This window comes from Dermacentor silvarum, chromosome 11 (genome assembly GCF_013339745.2).
Source record: "Dermacentor silvarum isolate Dsil-2018 chromosome 11, BIME_Dsil_1.4, whole genome shotgun sequence".
In the NCBI taxonomy this organism is placed as follows: Eukaryota; Metazoa; Arthropoda; class Arachnida; order Ixodida; family Ixodidae; genus Dermacentor; species Dermacentor silvarum.
The window spans coordinates 91,056,735-91,072,007 of NC_051164.1; the positions used below are offsets into that span (position 1 = coordinate 91,056,735).

General features: G+C 46.7%; 1 protein-coding gene across 1 annotated transcript; it reads right to left on the reverse strand.

Moving 5' to 3' along the window:
- LOC119434026 (ubiquitin-conjugating enzyme E2 Z) lies at positions 1–13,592 on the reverse strand. Its single transcript, XM_037701326.2, has 3 exons — positions 13,165–13,592; positions 8,633–8,985; positions 1–244 (listed from the first exon to the last, which is right to left on the reverse strand). Exons 1-3 carry the CDS (start codon positions 13,507–13,509, stop codon positions 61–63), a joined length of 882 nt encoding a protein of 293 aa, XP_037557254.1. The 5' UTR covers positions 13,510–13,592; the 3' UTR covers positions 1–60.
- Positions 13,593–15,273: the final 1,681 nt, after the last annotated feature.

Here is a 15,273-nt window from a genome sequence, read left to right on the forward strand (position 1 = left end):
CGCATCATTTAATCATTTCAGCGAGCCCCATTCCCATCGGAATCGCGGTTAGCCCAGAGTTTAGCCACGCGTCGCTTGCTCGCTTTTCTCGGCGGAAATTTCGTTCCTTCGTTGGACCCTCTCGTTCAAGTCCCTCAGTCGCGCCAGCAGCGTCTTGTAGTCGTACCGACCCCTTGCCATGCCGAATGGATCGTTCATCGGCGTATCGGTCATCTCTAGGCGCACCTTCACCGCGGCTTCGTACCTGCGACGTCATAAATTTGGGTTATAATTGCTTTGCACGATTCAAAGTATAACAGCGCGACTTTTTGACGAAGACATAAACCGAAGAGCAGACAATTACAGGCGTTGACTTTCCACTGGGAACCTTCATTGCGAATGAGAGGCATATACATGTTGCGGAATGGTACAAACAAGCAACAAATAAATAAGCGGTATAGGCGACAGAAATTCATGTCTTAGAGCGAAGCTGTTCTAGGCTAGGTTCCAAGAGATCGCGTCCGACAACGGAAGTAGATGGACCAGAAGTAGATCAACAATTTTCGTCTCCATGTGCGTGGCAGATTACCGCGAGCCGTGCCTTAGCAAAGGTGTCAAAACGGATGATGGATGGCCCATGGTTATACCTCTTGCCACCGCCGATGCCTCTATCACAAGTGTCGCGATACTCGGCGGCGGCACGTCCCACCAATAGCTGTGCCCCTTTGTCTCGTGACGTAGAAATCGCGCTAGCACCTTTATGAGCAGTTGCCCTTTGGACTTGCGATCGGACGGACGCTCGTTTAACCACATCTTCCAGGATCCTGACGTTAGGAACCTGATGATGCCGTGCAGTGTACTGCGGCTATGAACGCTGTGGCTCATACGCTAGTCTATGACGACGGGGCGGACTTGGCGCAGCAAACGCACTACGTGGCCATCGCGCCGGGCGAAAACAAGACGCCGGTGTCCTTGATCTTTGACGAACATGCCGAAGACGCTCAATGTAGTCCATAATGATAATGTATGTGTAATGTAATGTAATGTAATGTTATGTAATGATAACTATAGCAATATTCACTATAGCAGACCCACCATAGTCTATGACGTAGTGGAAGGGCTCTGACTTTTTTTTGTCATTGGCATTTCATCTGTACTGAAGCTTGGTAACAGAGTAACAGCGCCAGTAAAAGACAAGCACAAAGAAACTTGTCCAAAGAAACTTTCCTTGTCCGTAATTGTCTTTTACTTGCGCTGTTAAAGGGACAGACAGCCGCTCAGAACATGAATCGAGATAACCCGCTGATGGAAATATTGCCTATCGTACTGGTTAAAACGACCCATGTTTTTCTCATTAGCGTGAATTTATATTATTGCCCCACGCGGCAAAAACATGAAGATGCATACAGGTCTACCATGTGACTTTCTATTTGTGTACGCGGTTCCTGATCTTTTTATTAGTATTGAGATATAGTACACTTTTTCCTGCTATAAGTTTTTTTCCAACTTACAATGTGCAGATAGGCCTTCGTTTGTAGTGAGTAGAAAAGTGGCGCTGCCTTCGCCTTCGTTTTCCATGAGTTCGTTTGGCTCGTCTATCGACATAATAGCGACGACGGGGGCCAGCCAACCATGGCGTAGGCGTGTACTTGGGGGAAAACGTGGTACAAGTATAAGAAAGGTCTGTACGACAACGCAAACTTATTGTACCGGCTTTTTATTTTCAAAAGTGGTTGAAAAGGTCATAATGCAGGTGGTTAACCACAGTTGCACGCACTCTTGCGAAAGCAGAACGATGGGCGGCTTTCACAATTTGTGAGCCGGGCTATCGGCATCGCTATCACTTCCCAGCGTTGCTGGAGGAGGGAAACTTACTTTTTTAGAGATTGCTCAGATCGAAAAATTCTGCTTACAAAATATCCACGCGCTTTTTGAAGTAACCGCTGCAGGTGCAAACACTACCGAGGGTGAGCTTTTTGTTGCGCCATAAAAAAAACTAGGTATTTAAATATCGGTTTGCAGTCCCTTTAATATGTCACCGAGAGTTACAATTTAGCTCAAACCAGCACTGTGCTAATCTTCTTGCTTATTCATTCTACGTTTAGGTGTTTGCAATCAGCAACATGTATTATAGTATACAGGGTGTCCCACATAAATGTAGCCAATGTTTTAAAAACGATGGAGTGTGCTAGGAGGCTCAAACCAACTCAGTGGTGTTGAGGTTCGCGTGTCCTAGTCTGCGGTATTTCTTTCGTTTTGCAAAGTCAATTAATTAGTACAAACTAATGCCTAATTTTTTAAATATTGGCTTAACCAAGAAAGTGCCAATACGAAAGTTGTAGATCACATTTAAAAATGGTCGACGGAAGTGTTTCATTGATGGGAACTTCTTGTAATTGCCTTTAAAAAAAAGCTCGCGAAATACAAAAACAAGCGTGTGATAGCGCCACTATTTTAGCTCTCCCAGACGACCGATCAAGAAACGAAATCCGCATATCTGTATAGCGGTTCCGGGACGGGCTTGGCGTTACCGGTGGCCGCAAGATATACGCGCCAGCAAGTCTCGCTAGTAAGATATGATCACGAACGAATTGAAGAACATGACAATCGCATTTGCCTTACCGATTAAACTGTTTGGCGGTCAACATTTACTCAAGCCCGAGCTACCTTTCTTCTTTTGTTTTTCTTGCCTTGTGCGTTCGGGCTTCGCTCCACTTGATAAGTGTTGCCACGTCACGTCTAAGCGCGACACACCGTTATCACCGCCGCTGGCTCTGTGCGTCCGATCGCGACAAGGCACGCGAGTGAGTCTCGAAAAAAGCTTGCAAACAATGCACTTTACTGGTCGGTCGTCTGGGGGCGGTGAAATAGTGGTGCTGCTAAAGCTTTAGATGCTATTTAGGGAGCCTACATGCAAGCGGAGCCTACATGCATGCAAGCGCTGTTCTAGGGTGGTGACAACACCAAAATTTTGACCGCTATTTACTGCCAAATTTGGTGAGTAGCCATTTTGATTCCCAATATCGCTAGAAGTCGCGGCGCATTCCTTCTTTTTTTTTTTTTTTGTCACGCTCTGATGTACCCATGTTGGCACGCGACCTATCCAATTTCTTTAATTTAGTTTCGCACCAATGCGCACATGAAACCTGCATACATCTTTAATATACCAGTTACCTTTTCGTTTTATTTTAACGCATCAAACTTATTTTTTTTTATCATAGCATATAAAGAAACAAGTTATAAGGCACGGTGGCGTGCTCTTGGTAGTATATCATCTCATGCCAAGAATGTGAACTGCATTAAGCATTGTCGTTGCCTTCCACTTGTACACATAGCAATATAAAAGGTGTTTTTCGAAGTGTGCTGTAATAAAAACTGTGCTTACAAGCCTGTTTAACTAAAACGTAGACGTGCCATGTACTGCGCTCAGACGCGCTATGTGTCTCTGGCTGACGAGGCCAAATTTTATTAAAAAAAAGTGAATTAGTTTCATGTCACCAAGGGTTGCGGGAAACGTGGTCTGTCGGCTGGTCTTTCGCCAGTTTGATTCCCACATCCTATAATTCAGGCAGAAAATTTACCCGCCCATTTAGCTGGCGGCGGCAAGTGCCCTTACAAAGGTTGCATGTAGGCTCCCTAGGTGCTATCAGCGCTTGTTTTTGCATTTCGCGGGGTTTCTTTAAAGACGATTACAAGAAGCTCCAGCAATGGCACTTAGTTGCAAACACTTCAGTCGGCTATTTTTAAATGTTATCTACAACTTTCGTATTTGCACTTTCTTGCTTAAGCCAATATCTAAAAAGTTGGGCAATTAGTTTATACTGATTAACTGACTTTGCAAAACGAAAAAAAAAAGTACCGCAGACTAGGACACGCGATCCTCAACACCACTGAGTTGGTTTGATCCTCATAGCACACTCCGTCGTTTTTAAAACATTGGCTACTTTTTAATGAGACCCATTTGGTTCCAATTGGCCATTGGTAGAAGTCCAGTTGGTTACAATTAGAGATCACTGCAAGTCCGGTCGGTATTACGACATTTCCAATTGGTTCGCATTGGACCTCATTTGGACTTGTTATGACAATCGGCACCAATTGAAAGTCATTGAGTAATCCTGTAAAGCTACAACATAATACCAGCATAATTATAATGTGATTCTCCAGATAAAATATACTTGTATATTTTTTGTTCATATTACTTATAATGAGTCCGCTTGGGTCCAAATGAGTTAAAAAAGAACAATTCGAGCATTTGGAAATCCACGCCCGTGTACCCTGCATTCAGTGCACGTTAAAGAACCCCAGGTGGTCTAAATTATTCCAGAGTCCTCCACTAAGGCGTGCGTCATAATGAAATCATGGTTTTGGCCCTTAAAACTACGGAACATTTAGCATGAAATTGGGTTATGCCGGGATCCACGATGAACTTCCGTTACGGATGTAACCGATGTGACGTTCAGCGCCAACGAGTAAAATGTGTTTTGTGATGATGATGATGATTTAAAGGCATCCCCTTTGAAACGGGGCGGCGACCAATAGTCACCTAGCCTACTTTATTTAATCAAGTATACTATACATGTTCTTTATCTAGCATTTTTGTATGCCCCTCATTAATTTTTCTTTTTTTCTAAAATTTACCTTGTAACGCTACCTATGATTTTAAGAGATCAGTTCGTATCAATCTCTTCGCTGCTTTATTTCTACCAGCACTCTAATCGTCTCTTGAGTATCTCTACGACTCATCGGTTGATGTTTCCTTCCACTTTAAACCCAAGCGCTTATGGAAGTTGCACGTTACCTACGGTTCTCGCTGGGTGAATCCCGTCGCATTCCATTAGGATGTGCTGAGTGGTCTCTGGATCTTTACTGCAGCATACGCATGCCTCATCTAGTTCCGAATATTTGCTCCGGTATGTTTTGGTCCTTAGGCAACCGGCTCGAGCCTCAAATAGCAAGGCACTGCCCTTTGTGTTATCGTACAGATTCTCCCTTCTAGTTTCTTTCTTCTCGTTCTTGTAAATCTCCATGGTCCTTTTTGTTTCCATTCTTTGCATCCAATTTACTGTCTCTATTTTTCTCACTTTCTTTCTGATGACTCCTGGTTGTCTACAGTTTCGCTTATCCTGGGCCGGTATTTTGTAGCGATTACATTAAAGTAATAATGCCTTTCGCGCTTATCGCGCTTTGCCAGTGGTCAGATCGACGGTCCGCTCGCGTTATCAACGGGATCAGCCGGCCGTGAGCGGTGGATGATAACACTATTCCAAAATAAGTCATAACGCATCGCTACAAAATCGCGGCCCTGTACTTCGTTGCCGACTTCCTGGACCTCTTCCTCCATTCTGTGTCCACGATTTTCATGTACATATACTTGTGCACTTTAGCCGCCCATTTATTGTCATCCATGTTCCTGAGCCTTTCTTCAAAACTAATTTTGTTCTATGCTTCTCTGACTTCAAAAGAGGCCCAATCCATATCACCCTGCACTGCCTCATTTGTGGTTTTACCGGGGGCTCCAAAAGTCAACCGGCCTACTGATCTTTGGTTAACTTCCAACCCCGACAAGATATCCGACTTTAAGCATAGAATGCCATTTGCGAACGTTAGCGCTGGCACCATTTCTCCTTTCCAGGTTCCACGCACCACCTCATACTTATTGTGGCCCCACAGTGCTCTGTGTTTCATTATTTCTGCATTCCGCTTTCCCTATATTTTCAGATTATCTTGGTGGTTGCTTGAGTAATTATTTCCGTCGTTTATGTGTACGCCGAGGTACTTATATTGTTTGACTATGGGTATGACTTGCTGTTGAATTGACACCACGTAGTTACTCGTCTCTTCATTAAAGATCATAATTCCTGATTTCTCTGTGCTAAACTTAAGGCCTAGATTTGTCGCGGCGTTGCCACAGATATTCACAAGTATCTGTAAATCTTTTTATTGTCCGCTAGTAGCAAAATGTCGTCTGCGTACATTAGTCCAGGGACCTTCTGTTGCACCATTTGTCCATTACGCATGTAGGATAAATTAAACCCTAACTCGCTGTTTACCAGTCGTCTTTCTATACCCTTAACGTAAAGCGTGAACAACAATGGAGACAAAGGACATCCTTGCTTCAATCCTTGGTGAATTCCCACCATTTCATTACCTTTTCGACCTTCCCATACAACTTGTACTTGGTTGTCTCTATATATCTCCCTCAGCAGCTCCATGAAATCGTCATCTATGCCTTCGTGCTTAAGAATATCGCATACCAATTCTCTGTCTACGTTGTCATAAGCTCCTTTATTATCTAGAAATGCTATCGATAGAGGTCTTTTCTGAGCTACTGAAATCATATTATCCTCTAAGCGTCTGCCTGGCCTGAACCCAATCTGTAGTTCCCCCAATACATCGTTTTTCTCCACCCACTTCGACAGTTATAATTTTATTGCTTGCATTGCCATTCTAAATATCACCGACGTTACTGTAACTGTCCTGTACGAGCTTGTCTTATCCTTATCTCCTTTGCCTTTGTAGATCAGGTTCATCTTGCTTTCGCTTTCGTTGACAGGGATGGCACCGTCATCTAGGTGCGATGAAGCGAAGTATTGCATCGTGACACTACGAGCGCCCACAGGGAGCACAACGGTAGTCACAGTGCAGAGGAGGCTCCAACGCGGTATAGCCTAGCTGGTGTTGGCACTTTCTGCACATGGTTTGCCTTTCGCGTCGGATTATCCTGTGGCGCCTCGTCGCCTGCGGAGTGCAGCTTCAACATGCATAAGCAGTGCTTACACGTCGCCTACTGCTTCGCTTGAGATGACCCCAACTAAGAAAAATTGAAGGACGCTTAAGCTCCGCGTTGAAGATTTGAACGCGATAGCGTTATCGGGCTCTGTTCACACCACATTTTTCTTTATGAGTAGGCTTCACTGCAACACAAAACGTGGGAAAGCCAGCTTACAAAGACCAAGCTTACACCGATACCCTTAAAGTCGGCTTCACTTTTAAACACAGATGCATTGCTGTGAAGCAATATTTACAGGAGCAATTTAAGCCGTCTTATATCAAAATGTGAAGGCCCTAGGACCTATGTTATTTTATTAATTGTTTGCTGTTGCCCCGAGACGCACGTGTCCAAAATTTAGAAAGGCTTGGTTTTCAACATTACCCTCAATGTTGCCTAGAACCAAAGTACAGCGAAACACCAGTCAGAATTGGAGGACGCTTACGCTTCGCCTATAAGAGTGGAACGCGATAGCACTCAAAGATCCCTGGCTGCCTATCAGGCTTTTTCCCTCGTATATTAAAATTACAGTCCGATGCTATCACGCCTGTAGGTTGAGGTGAAGTCGTACTTTACGATATTTCTGACGGATTTTACTTTGAGAAATTCAATTTTTGTTCACTAACGCATTGCGCCACGCGGAGGGCCTGTGTGGTCGGGGTGGTTCGGGATGATGTGGTTCGGAATGATTATTTCCGCCAGACCGCGATGCTTAATGCCGAAGCCGGATAAAGCTGACCAGAAAACTGTCAATCAAATATTTGGACTGCAGGAGGGGTGCAAACCAGGAAACAGCGGTTAAGAAAAAGGTTAAGGAAACAGAGAGGGGTCTGTGGAAAACGGGGATGCAGACGAAATCAGCACTGGGAACATACCGAACTTTCAAGCAAGAAATTACCAAAGAAAATATCTACGATAATTCTAGGGGAAGCTCTTTGTTGTTTGAAGCCAGGATGGGAGTATTGCGGACTAAGATGTACCGAGTCAAGTACCAAGGTATAGACACGTTGTGCTGTGCGTGTGGAGAAGAGGAAACGGCTGAACACCTCATACTTTTCTGTAAAGGGCTTAACCCTACAGTGCAAGGCAACGGGGCTGATTTTTTCAAAGCATTGGGGTTTAGGGACAGTGAAGGCAAAATAGACTTTAAGCGGGTAGAAATAACCAAACAGAGGTTATCTGATTGGTGGATAAAATCAAGGCAGGGGTGAAATTTCACCCACCACAAAGTACAAATTATGTTAATAGTCATGGCTAGGTGGCGTATGCCACCGCCCGATTTAAAGGGTTCAGCCTCATCCATCCATCCAGCCGACGCCGACGCCCGATTTTCTGCGACAGGAGGCTCTTAACGCTGTCGCGTTAAGACTGCTGCGGTAAGTGGCACAGAAAAGTAACTGCGTCACTGCGTCGACGGGCGAATCTCGCTTTGGTCCTTCGAGATCGAGACACGCCAGCGTGAAGCAGAACGCCTTCGCGTGTTCGCGGCGCACGCTGCGAACTCTGCCACGCGCATTCCTGAAGCTGAGCGCTTCGCAACTCAGCTGGCCGCCCAAGAGACTGCGGAATCAGATCAAAACGCCCGTACCGCCACCGAAGTGACTCGGCAGCTGGACGTCGCGCGCCAAGCAAACCTGCAACACGGTTGCCGGCCCGCAAATCGTGTGTCTTTCGCTGCAGCGGACCGTGAGTTCACGAAGCAAACATGCAGCAGCTTCTATCAAGACACGTTTCACTTTCGTGTTCTATACCGATTCCTATGAAAGAGGGATCAGGTAATATTTTTATTTAATTGGACATTTCAATGCATTTGTTCTTGGACTAGGTGTCTGATAATCGGCTTATGTCCTCGTCAGAAGGTCGCGCTGTTATACTTATCCGTACCTGTCGTACGACTCGGCGAACGACTTGAACACCACTTCCCTCAGGGCGGGAGGCGGCGGCCGGCACGGAGAACCGATGCCGTCGTCGTCGGCGAGGCACGCCTGCACGGCGTCGCACACGGCGACCCGGATGGTCTCGTGCTGAATGATGGCGTTGTACCGGCTCACGTCGCCCGGCGTCCGCTCGACGCAGAATTGCGGGTGGTTGTAGTACGGGTTCTCGGACATGATCGACTGGATGGACACCAGGACGCTCTTGATGGAGAGCGCGGGCGTCCAGGCCGGTCCGGGCCAGGTGCCCAGGATGCTGAGGCAGACCTTGCCGTCCGCGTGGAAGTAGGGGTTCAATCTGACCTGCAGTTGTCGCCGGAAATCGCAGATATCGTGTGAAGCTAACAAAAACGTTACAGTGATGTTTCACTTCGCGAACGCGGGTTACGCGCAAGCGTATGGGCGCCACGAACATGCATAGCGAGCACCGCGGCTTCGAAGCACTGACGGAAAGGGAGCGAACGCGGCGATTCTCTTCGCTACCTCCGGCTCTCGCTTCCGTCGCGCCGATTTGACAGACAGGGCATCAACCATACAGAAGACACCTTTATTTACATTCTGCAGTGGAGAAATAGGCGAAGAATGTCATTCGCATTAATACGCGCACTTGCCACAGTGCCAATGTCAGACGCTGCAAAGTATAGCTTCACTAAACGCGGCCTTCTACTAACCGCAGTCAGTTTCGTCCCGCTGGCAACTGTAGAATTAGGTCTCAGCATATCTGACTTCGATTGAACTACGTCGTGATTGCATAGGCGTCTATCTAAAGCGTAAAGCTTTATTTATTGTCATCTAGAAGACCGGGCGGTCGCACTTTATCAGTCGGACATGCACCTGTGGAGTGCACTCATAGCAATTCAAGAGCGCTGTGAAAAAAAAAAAAAAACAGGAAAAAAAAAGGGAACACTTGGGAGGCTTTTTGAGCTTCACCCGTTAAGAGGAAGCTTTAGATCGGGCCCAACTCCGGTGACGCCTATTCAAAATACATGTAAAGCGCAGAAACGCGTTTCTGAGATAACCACTGGGCCAATTTTAATTAAATTTGCTGAATTTGAGAGAGAAAGTTAAATTCTAATAACTGTCGGAAACGAAATTTCGCGATTTAGGGCCTGAATTGTTTTAATAGAATTTCCAAAAATTGGCAAGTGTGAAAAAAAATTTAAGCACGAAGTTTACAAATTCTGCACCTAGAACAAAAATCACAGTTCTATAAACTGCATCCATTAAAGCATCCAAAGCGGACAAATTTGATGTGTCAATTTTTATCTTACGTAAATTTTACACATTGTTTACTAGGGTTTTGAAAACGTTCCACTCACAACTTATTACTCTAAATGAGACCCATGTAAATATATCAGTTTGGTCGCTTTAGATGTACTATTAGGTGGAACTTACAGTATTGTGATATCATTTGTCATTGCCGAGTTACAGAGTTGTAAACTTGATAGTCTCGTTTTCTGAAAATTTGCGATTTCTGTAAATTTTAATCAAAAATTTGGCGACCTAAATCTAGAATTCACAACCAACAATCACTAGATTTTTACTTTTTCTTTTATGCGATGAACCTTATCAAATTTGCTGCAGTGGTTGTAGAGAAAACGATTTGTCATTTCCCAGGTATTTAGCTAAATAGGAGGCCCCGAATTAAAGCTTCTGCTTAAGAGGAAAATGCGATAGCATTCAAGGGTCCCTGACTGCTTCTCATGCTTTCCTGCAACTTCAGCTTATGCATTCGTAACCTTTACCAGGAAAAGCTTGCGGCGAACGCGATGCACGAAGGCGAGCTTTCTGGTTCTTTTTCTTTCCCCTGCGCGGCTGCCGCCGTCGCTGACGCGGATGCGCGGAGGCGAGCGCCCTCTGGTGGTGCTGCAAGGAACCGAGCGGTGCGTGCCGCTCAGTGATTGGTAGAAAGGCGGCGCGCGCCGTGCTGTGATTGGTGGAAAATTTTCGCTCACGGTCAACGCACTGCCAACGTGGAATGTTCTGCGTAACGAGGCCCTTACAACTATCGCTTGTAATGAAGTTTAAGAGAATAGACTGGTGCGCTAGGTTGGTGCTGCATAACTTGAGGTTAAGCGCAAGAGAGCACGACTTCGAACAATGTTAGCAATCTGGTAAAGATTGGTGAACTAGCCACACACGTACTGGTTGCGTTGGGCTGTAAACCCTTGTTTGACAAAACACAAGTGGTATCCAGAAACCCGGATCAAGTGACTAGGGAGCTAATGGAGGCGTTCGAAATGATTAGAAGTAATAATGCTGTAGGTTGCCCATCTGTTTCGCTGTCAAAAAAAAAAAAAAGAAACCGCGTTCCTATCGCGGGAGCGTCCTGTGGTGAATGATTATGCCGATAAGTGATATTTGCTGTGACGGTGGCATTTTCTTCCTGTTGCACCGTGGTATATACGTGTTACCCATGTGCAATAAATATTCAGTTGTTAGCAGCGCTGTGTCTTCTGTAGTCCCACGTGACCTCTTGCGCTTAACCTCAAGTTACGCTTTAGATGCTCGAGACAGAGAGGGTGATTATAGGAAGGAAGAGGCGTTCTTTTCTGCAGCCCTTTAAGAAGCCATCTCACCGGCAGGCCGAAAAAAGCCTAAGATATCCAAAGAATGCCAATCACTTTCAAAGAGCTTCTTTGAGCTCCGGTGAGAATGCCCATGGACTGCCAAGCAAGCCAATCTCTCCGTCTGAAGTGCGATTAAACCTGAATGTTCCTTCAATGAAAAGATCACAAGTAAAGATTTCTTATTTTTTGTCAATTAAGTCATGCGGGATTCCGGTTTAATGAAACGTCCTTACATAACGTTACGACTTTATGCAACACCCCTTAGGAACGTAAATTAAATCTCACCCCTTAGGAACGTAAATTAAATCTCGCTACCTAAATTGTAAATTAGTAAACGTCAATTAACGCTAGTTAAAGTTGAAAGTAACTGAAAATGAGGGTCGCCTGCGCACTAGATGGGTAGATTGCATTCTTAAGGCCACAGAGAAGCGTCTCCGTGAGCTTAGATAGCTCGAATTAAGCAAATTTCATTGACGCCCATTTAGGCATATATGCATCTATGAAGGAGTCGAAAGCGATTCAATCGTACGTATAACAACACATAAAAAATCACAACATTGAAAGGATTACAGGCATCATAACGTCTATAACGTTGCACGCATGCCCACATTCTATAGATGAGGTAGTTTTTTGTCTTGTAATGAAATTTTTGGTTAGCTCACGTAATGTGCTTCTTCGCGTGCTATCTTCGCGTGATTTCTCGCGTAAATAGCTTCCGCTTTACTGAGTACTCAAGCTTAAGGACTACAATTTTGTTGACTGCCGCAGGTGATCATTAAATTTTTTCTGACCGTCTTCGGCAGGCATACCCACAGGAATGACACCAATGCGGTCATCGTTTCAGTGCCGGCGGATTAGCTGAACCAACGAAAGCAGTTATGATCAACAAGGTGCGTTCCTGCTTGCAAGTCACGCATTCCGCAAGAGTCGCGTTGTTTCCCAGATCAGCGAAGCGAGAATTCTAGCAGGCGGGCCTTCTACCACGCAGCGACATTCGACCATTCTTTAACGAATCGAATGCGCCTTACTTGCTCAGTTCCGGCCCTTGAGTAAATGACAGTGTTGCCACCCGGCAACACGTATAGTCATTGCGCTCGAATAATGCGTCTTGTCATCGGGGACTTGTCATGACAAAGACAAGGCTTCTTGTCGAAACGTTCGCGTCAGCGACATTCCTTCTACCGCTGTTAATCACCTAAAGCATCTATATTCATGCGAACCTCTATTGTTCTGTGGTCGTCTGTGGTTCTGACCTTTCATTACGTGGCTAATGGTATAGATATCTGGGTCAGGTTACGGGCAAGAGATTGCCGCTTCCCTCGGAGACCCCGTAGCACCCGAGCAGAGTTTGACGTCTTGCGTACGCAAACCATTTGCGTCCCCTAATTTAATTACCGAATGAGTGTGTCTTCGACCGTCTGAAATGATTAACAGTGATAGAAGAAGAAATGCTGCCACCAGCCACATTTCGACAAGGGGACTTGTCTTTATCATGGCAGCCACAACTGACAAGTCCCCTTGTCGAAACGCTGGCTTCATCGACATTCCTTCTTCGACCGCTATTAATAACCTAAAACCTACATCTACCGGTCAACTTCTCTGTTGTTCTTTGATCGTCCGTTGTTCTGCCCTGTCATTACGCGGCTAGTATAGCAGAGAGATCCAGGACAAGTTACGGGGGCAAGCGGCTTCCGTTTCGCTCGGGACCCAGCAGCGCCCAATCGGAGCTTGGCTATACGCAAACCGCTTGCGCCCCCTAATCTAATCGCCCAATGAGTGTCTCTGTGATCGCCTGTTGCTCTGCTCTTTCGTTAAATCGCCAATAGCGTCCACTCCTTGTCGAATAAGTATCTTCGTCTCCACTGTAGCTCTCGTATGCTGGCCATGAAAACGTCATAGCGTCGTCGGTCACCTGTGCCCCGCCGGTGGTCATGATGCGGACGCGCGGCGGCTGATTCGGGTACTCGGGCGGGCACTTGACGAGGAAGTGGAAGAAGCCCCCCTCGTAGGGGGTCTCCGGGGGCCCCACGATCAGGGCCTCTATGCGGGTGATGTCGTTCTCCTCCGGCGCGATGAACACGCCGGCGGGCGGCGCGGCGAAGATATCCATGATGTCGCGCTTGGCCCTCAGCAGGCACTGCGGCGTAGGCTCCTCCTGAGAGGAGCACAGGGGGTCCCACGAACTGGACGACGACGGCAGGTGGCTCGTCGAGAGGCCGCCGCTAGTGCTGGCGGCGCCCCGCTGGGTGACGGCCATGATCGGCCTATAGGCGGCGGCTGCTGCGTGGTCGGCTCGGGCCGCGCAGCACCGGGACCATCTCAGGAGGCTTTTTTCGTCTTGGGCGCCATTGTTGTTTGACTTGATGATGACGACGGTTCTCGGCTATGGCACGTACCCGCAATCGAGCGGCTGCAGAAAACGTAAGGCGAAGAAGTACTTCATAGATGAAATGAAAAAAAAAAAAAAAAAGAACCGCCCAAGCACTCCGTACAGATGGTTAACCAGCGAAGCTCAAACGTGTGGCCCCGATGTTTATCACTGGGTTAATCCTGACGGTACATGAAAGTCTTTCTAAATTATTGGTTACGTCTTTGGTGTTTCTTAATTAGGTTACACACACGTTCGGCTGCGACGGAAAGAACAACGTCACTGACGCTATGGCCGCAGTCGGCCGCTGTCGCATTGCCGCTTGCGGCAACGCGACAACGGCCAATCATCATTATCAACGGCTGAGCAAACACCCTCACGACTGTGTACAATAGAGGAGGCTCCCACAGAGTGTCAGAAAAAAAAAGGAAACCAACAGAGAAACAGTTCAATAGGGCGAAACGCTGGCTCGAAAGTGTCTTATGTTTTTTCCATTTTTTTTTGCTTAAGGACGAGCAAAGCGACATGATTTAGAAATGGTCAATCGTTTCAGCGTTACCACGAAATAGTAACAGCAACAGCGACGACGAGCGATACCATTTGTGGTAACATGGTCTCAGCGGTACCAAATAAAATGTCTCAGTTTCGCCCGAAAGGCGAAGCATCGACTGCGATAGCAAATCAGCAGACAACTATACGAAGTAAGGATATTAGTTTTATCGGCCGTATAAACTTTTAAACATTCGCTTACTATTCAAATTAACAAGCACGGTGCAGTAGCGGGAGTAACGTACAACAACAGACTCAGCAGGTGCAAGCAACGGAAATGTTTATTGAGCATACCGTGGCTGCTTTTATTCTGTGCGAATCAGCAGGAGCTTGCGCACTTCGTGGTGTGATGAACGGGCTTGCATTGACGCGATACGGCACTTCCTCCCCCTTAGAAGCCTAGTCTGTCGGGTGGTCTCCTTGTGCGCGTAGAACGCCTAGGGTGATCCTAAGCCCGCCGGTATATTTGATGTTGCTTCCCTGGAAGCCTGGGATGTACCAAGTGATCCTGTCTGACGATGGTTCCGTGTCTTCCACGGCTGAGGGTTCGTCACTCTCTGTGACTTGGTTGTCTCCGGGCCGAGTTGCCTACAATTCTTGCTTTGCTTCACCCGCTGCGTGACGTGGCCGCACTTGTTCCACGTGACGGCGCAATCCTGTGGTGTCCACCGTGACCACACACCTACCTCTTCTTGACGTCACCGTGCCGGGTAACCATCTCTGGCCAGCGTGATTGCACTGCCGCGACCAAACAGGCGCTCCCCGTGAAAAGAGCTGTGACAACGGTGCCGGGGGTCTGCTCACCGTGGGATCCCGTGCCACCTCTTCCTCTGGAAAATGTGCACATAGCCGGGTCCTGGACTGAAAACCCAGCAACATCTCGGCGGGCGACTTGCCATCTCGAGTCGGTGTTGCCCTGTAGCGTAGCAAGGACTTGGAAATACGATTGAGCAGACTTCCATCCTTATTCTTCTTGATACCTTCCTTAATGGTTGCGCACTGCACGCTCCGCCAATCCATTTGACTGAGCATAGTATGGAGCGGAGGTAACATGACACACATGGTTATTTTCTGAAAAAATTTTCAGTCACTGAACTGTTAAAA

What these genes read in the sequence shown, in the direction of transcription:
- LOC119434026 (XM_037701326.2), bottom strand. Translation starts at nt 13,509, where the DNA reads ATGGCCGTCACCCAGCGGGGCGCCGCCAGCACTAGCGGCGGCCTCTCG. An exon ending in TGACCACCGGCGGGGCACAG is followed by an intron (nt 8,986 to 13,164) that starts GTGACCGACGAC and finishes CGACAACTGCAG; the next exon opens with GTCAGATTGAACCCCTACTT. An exon ending in TTCGCCGAGTCGTACGACAG is followed by an intron (nt 245 to 8,632) that starts GTACGGATAAGT and finishes ATGACGTCGCAG; the next exon opens with GTACGAAGCCGCGGTGAAGG.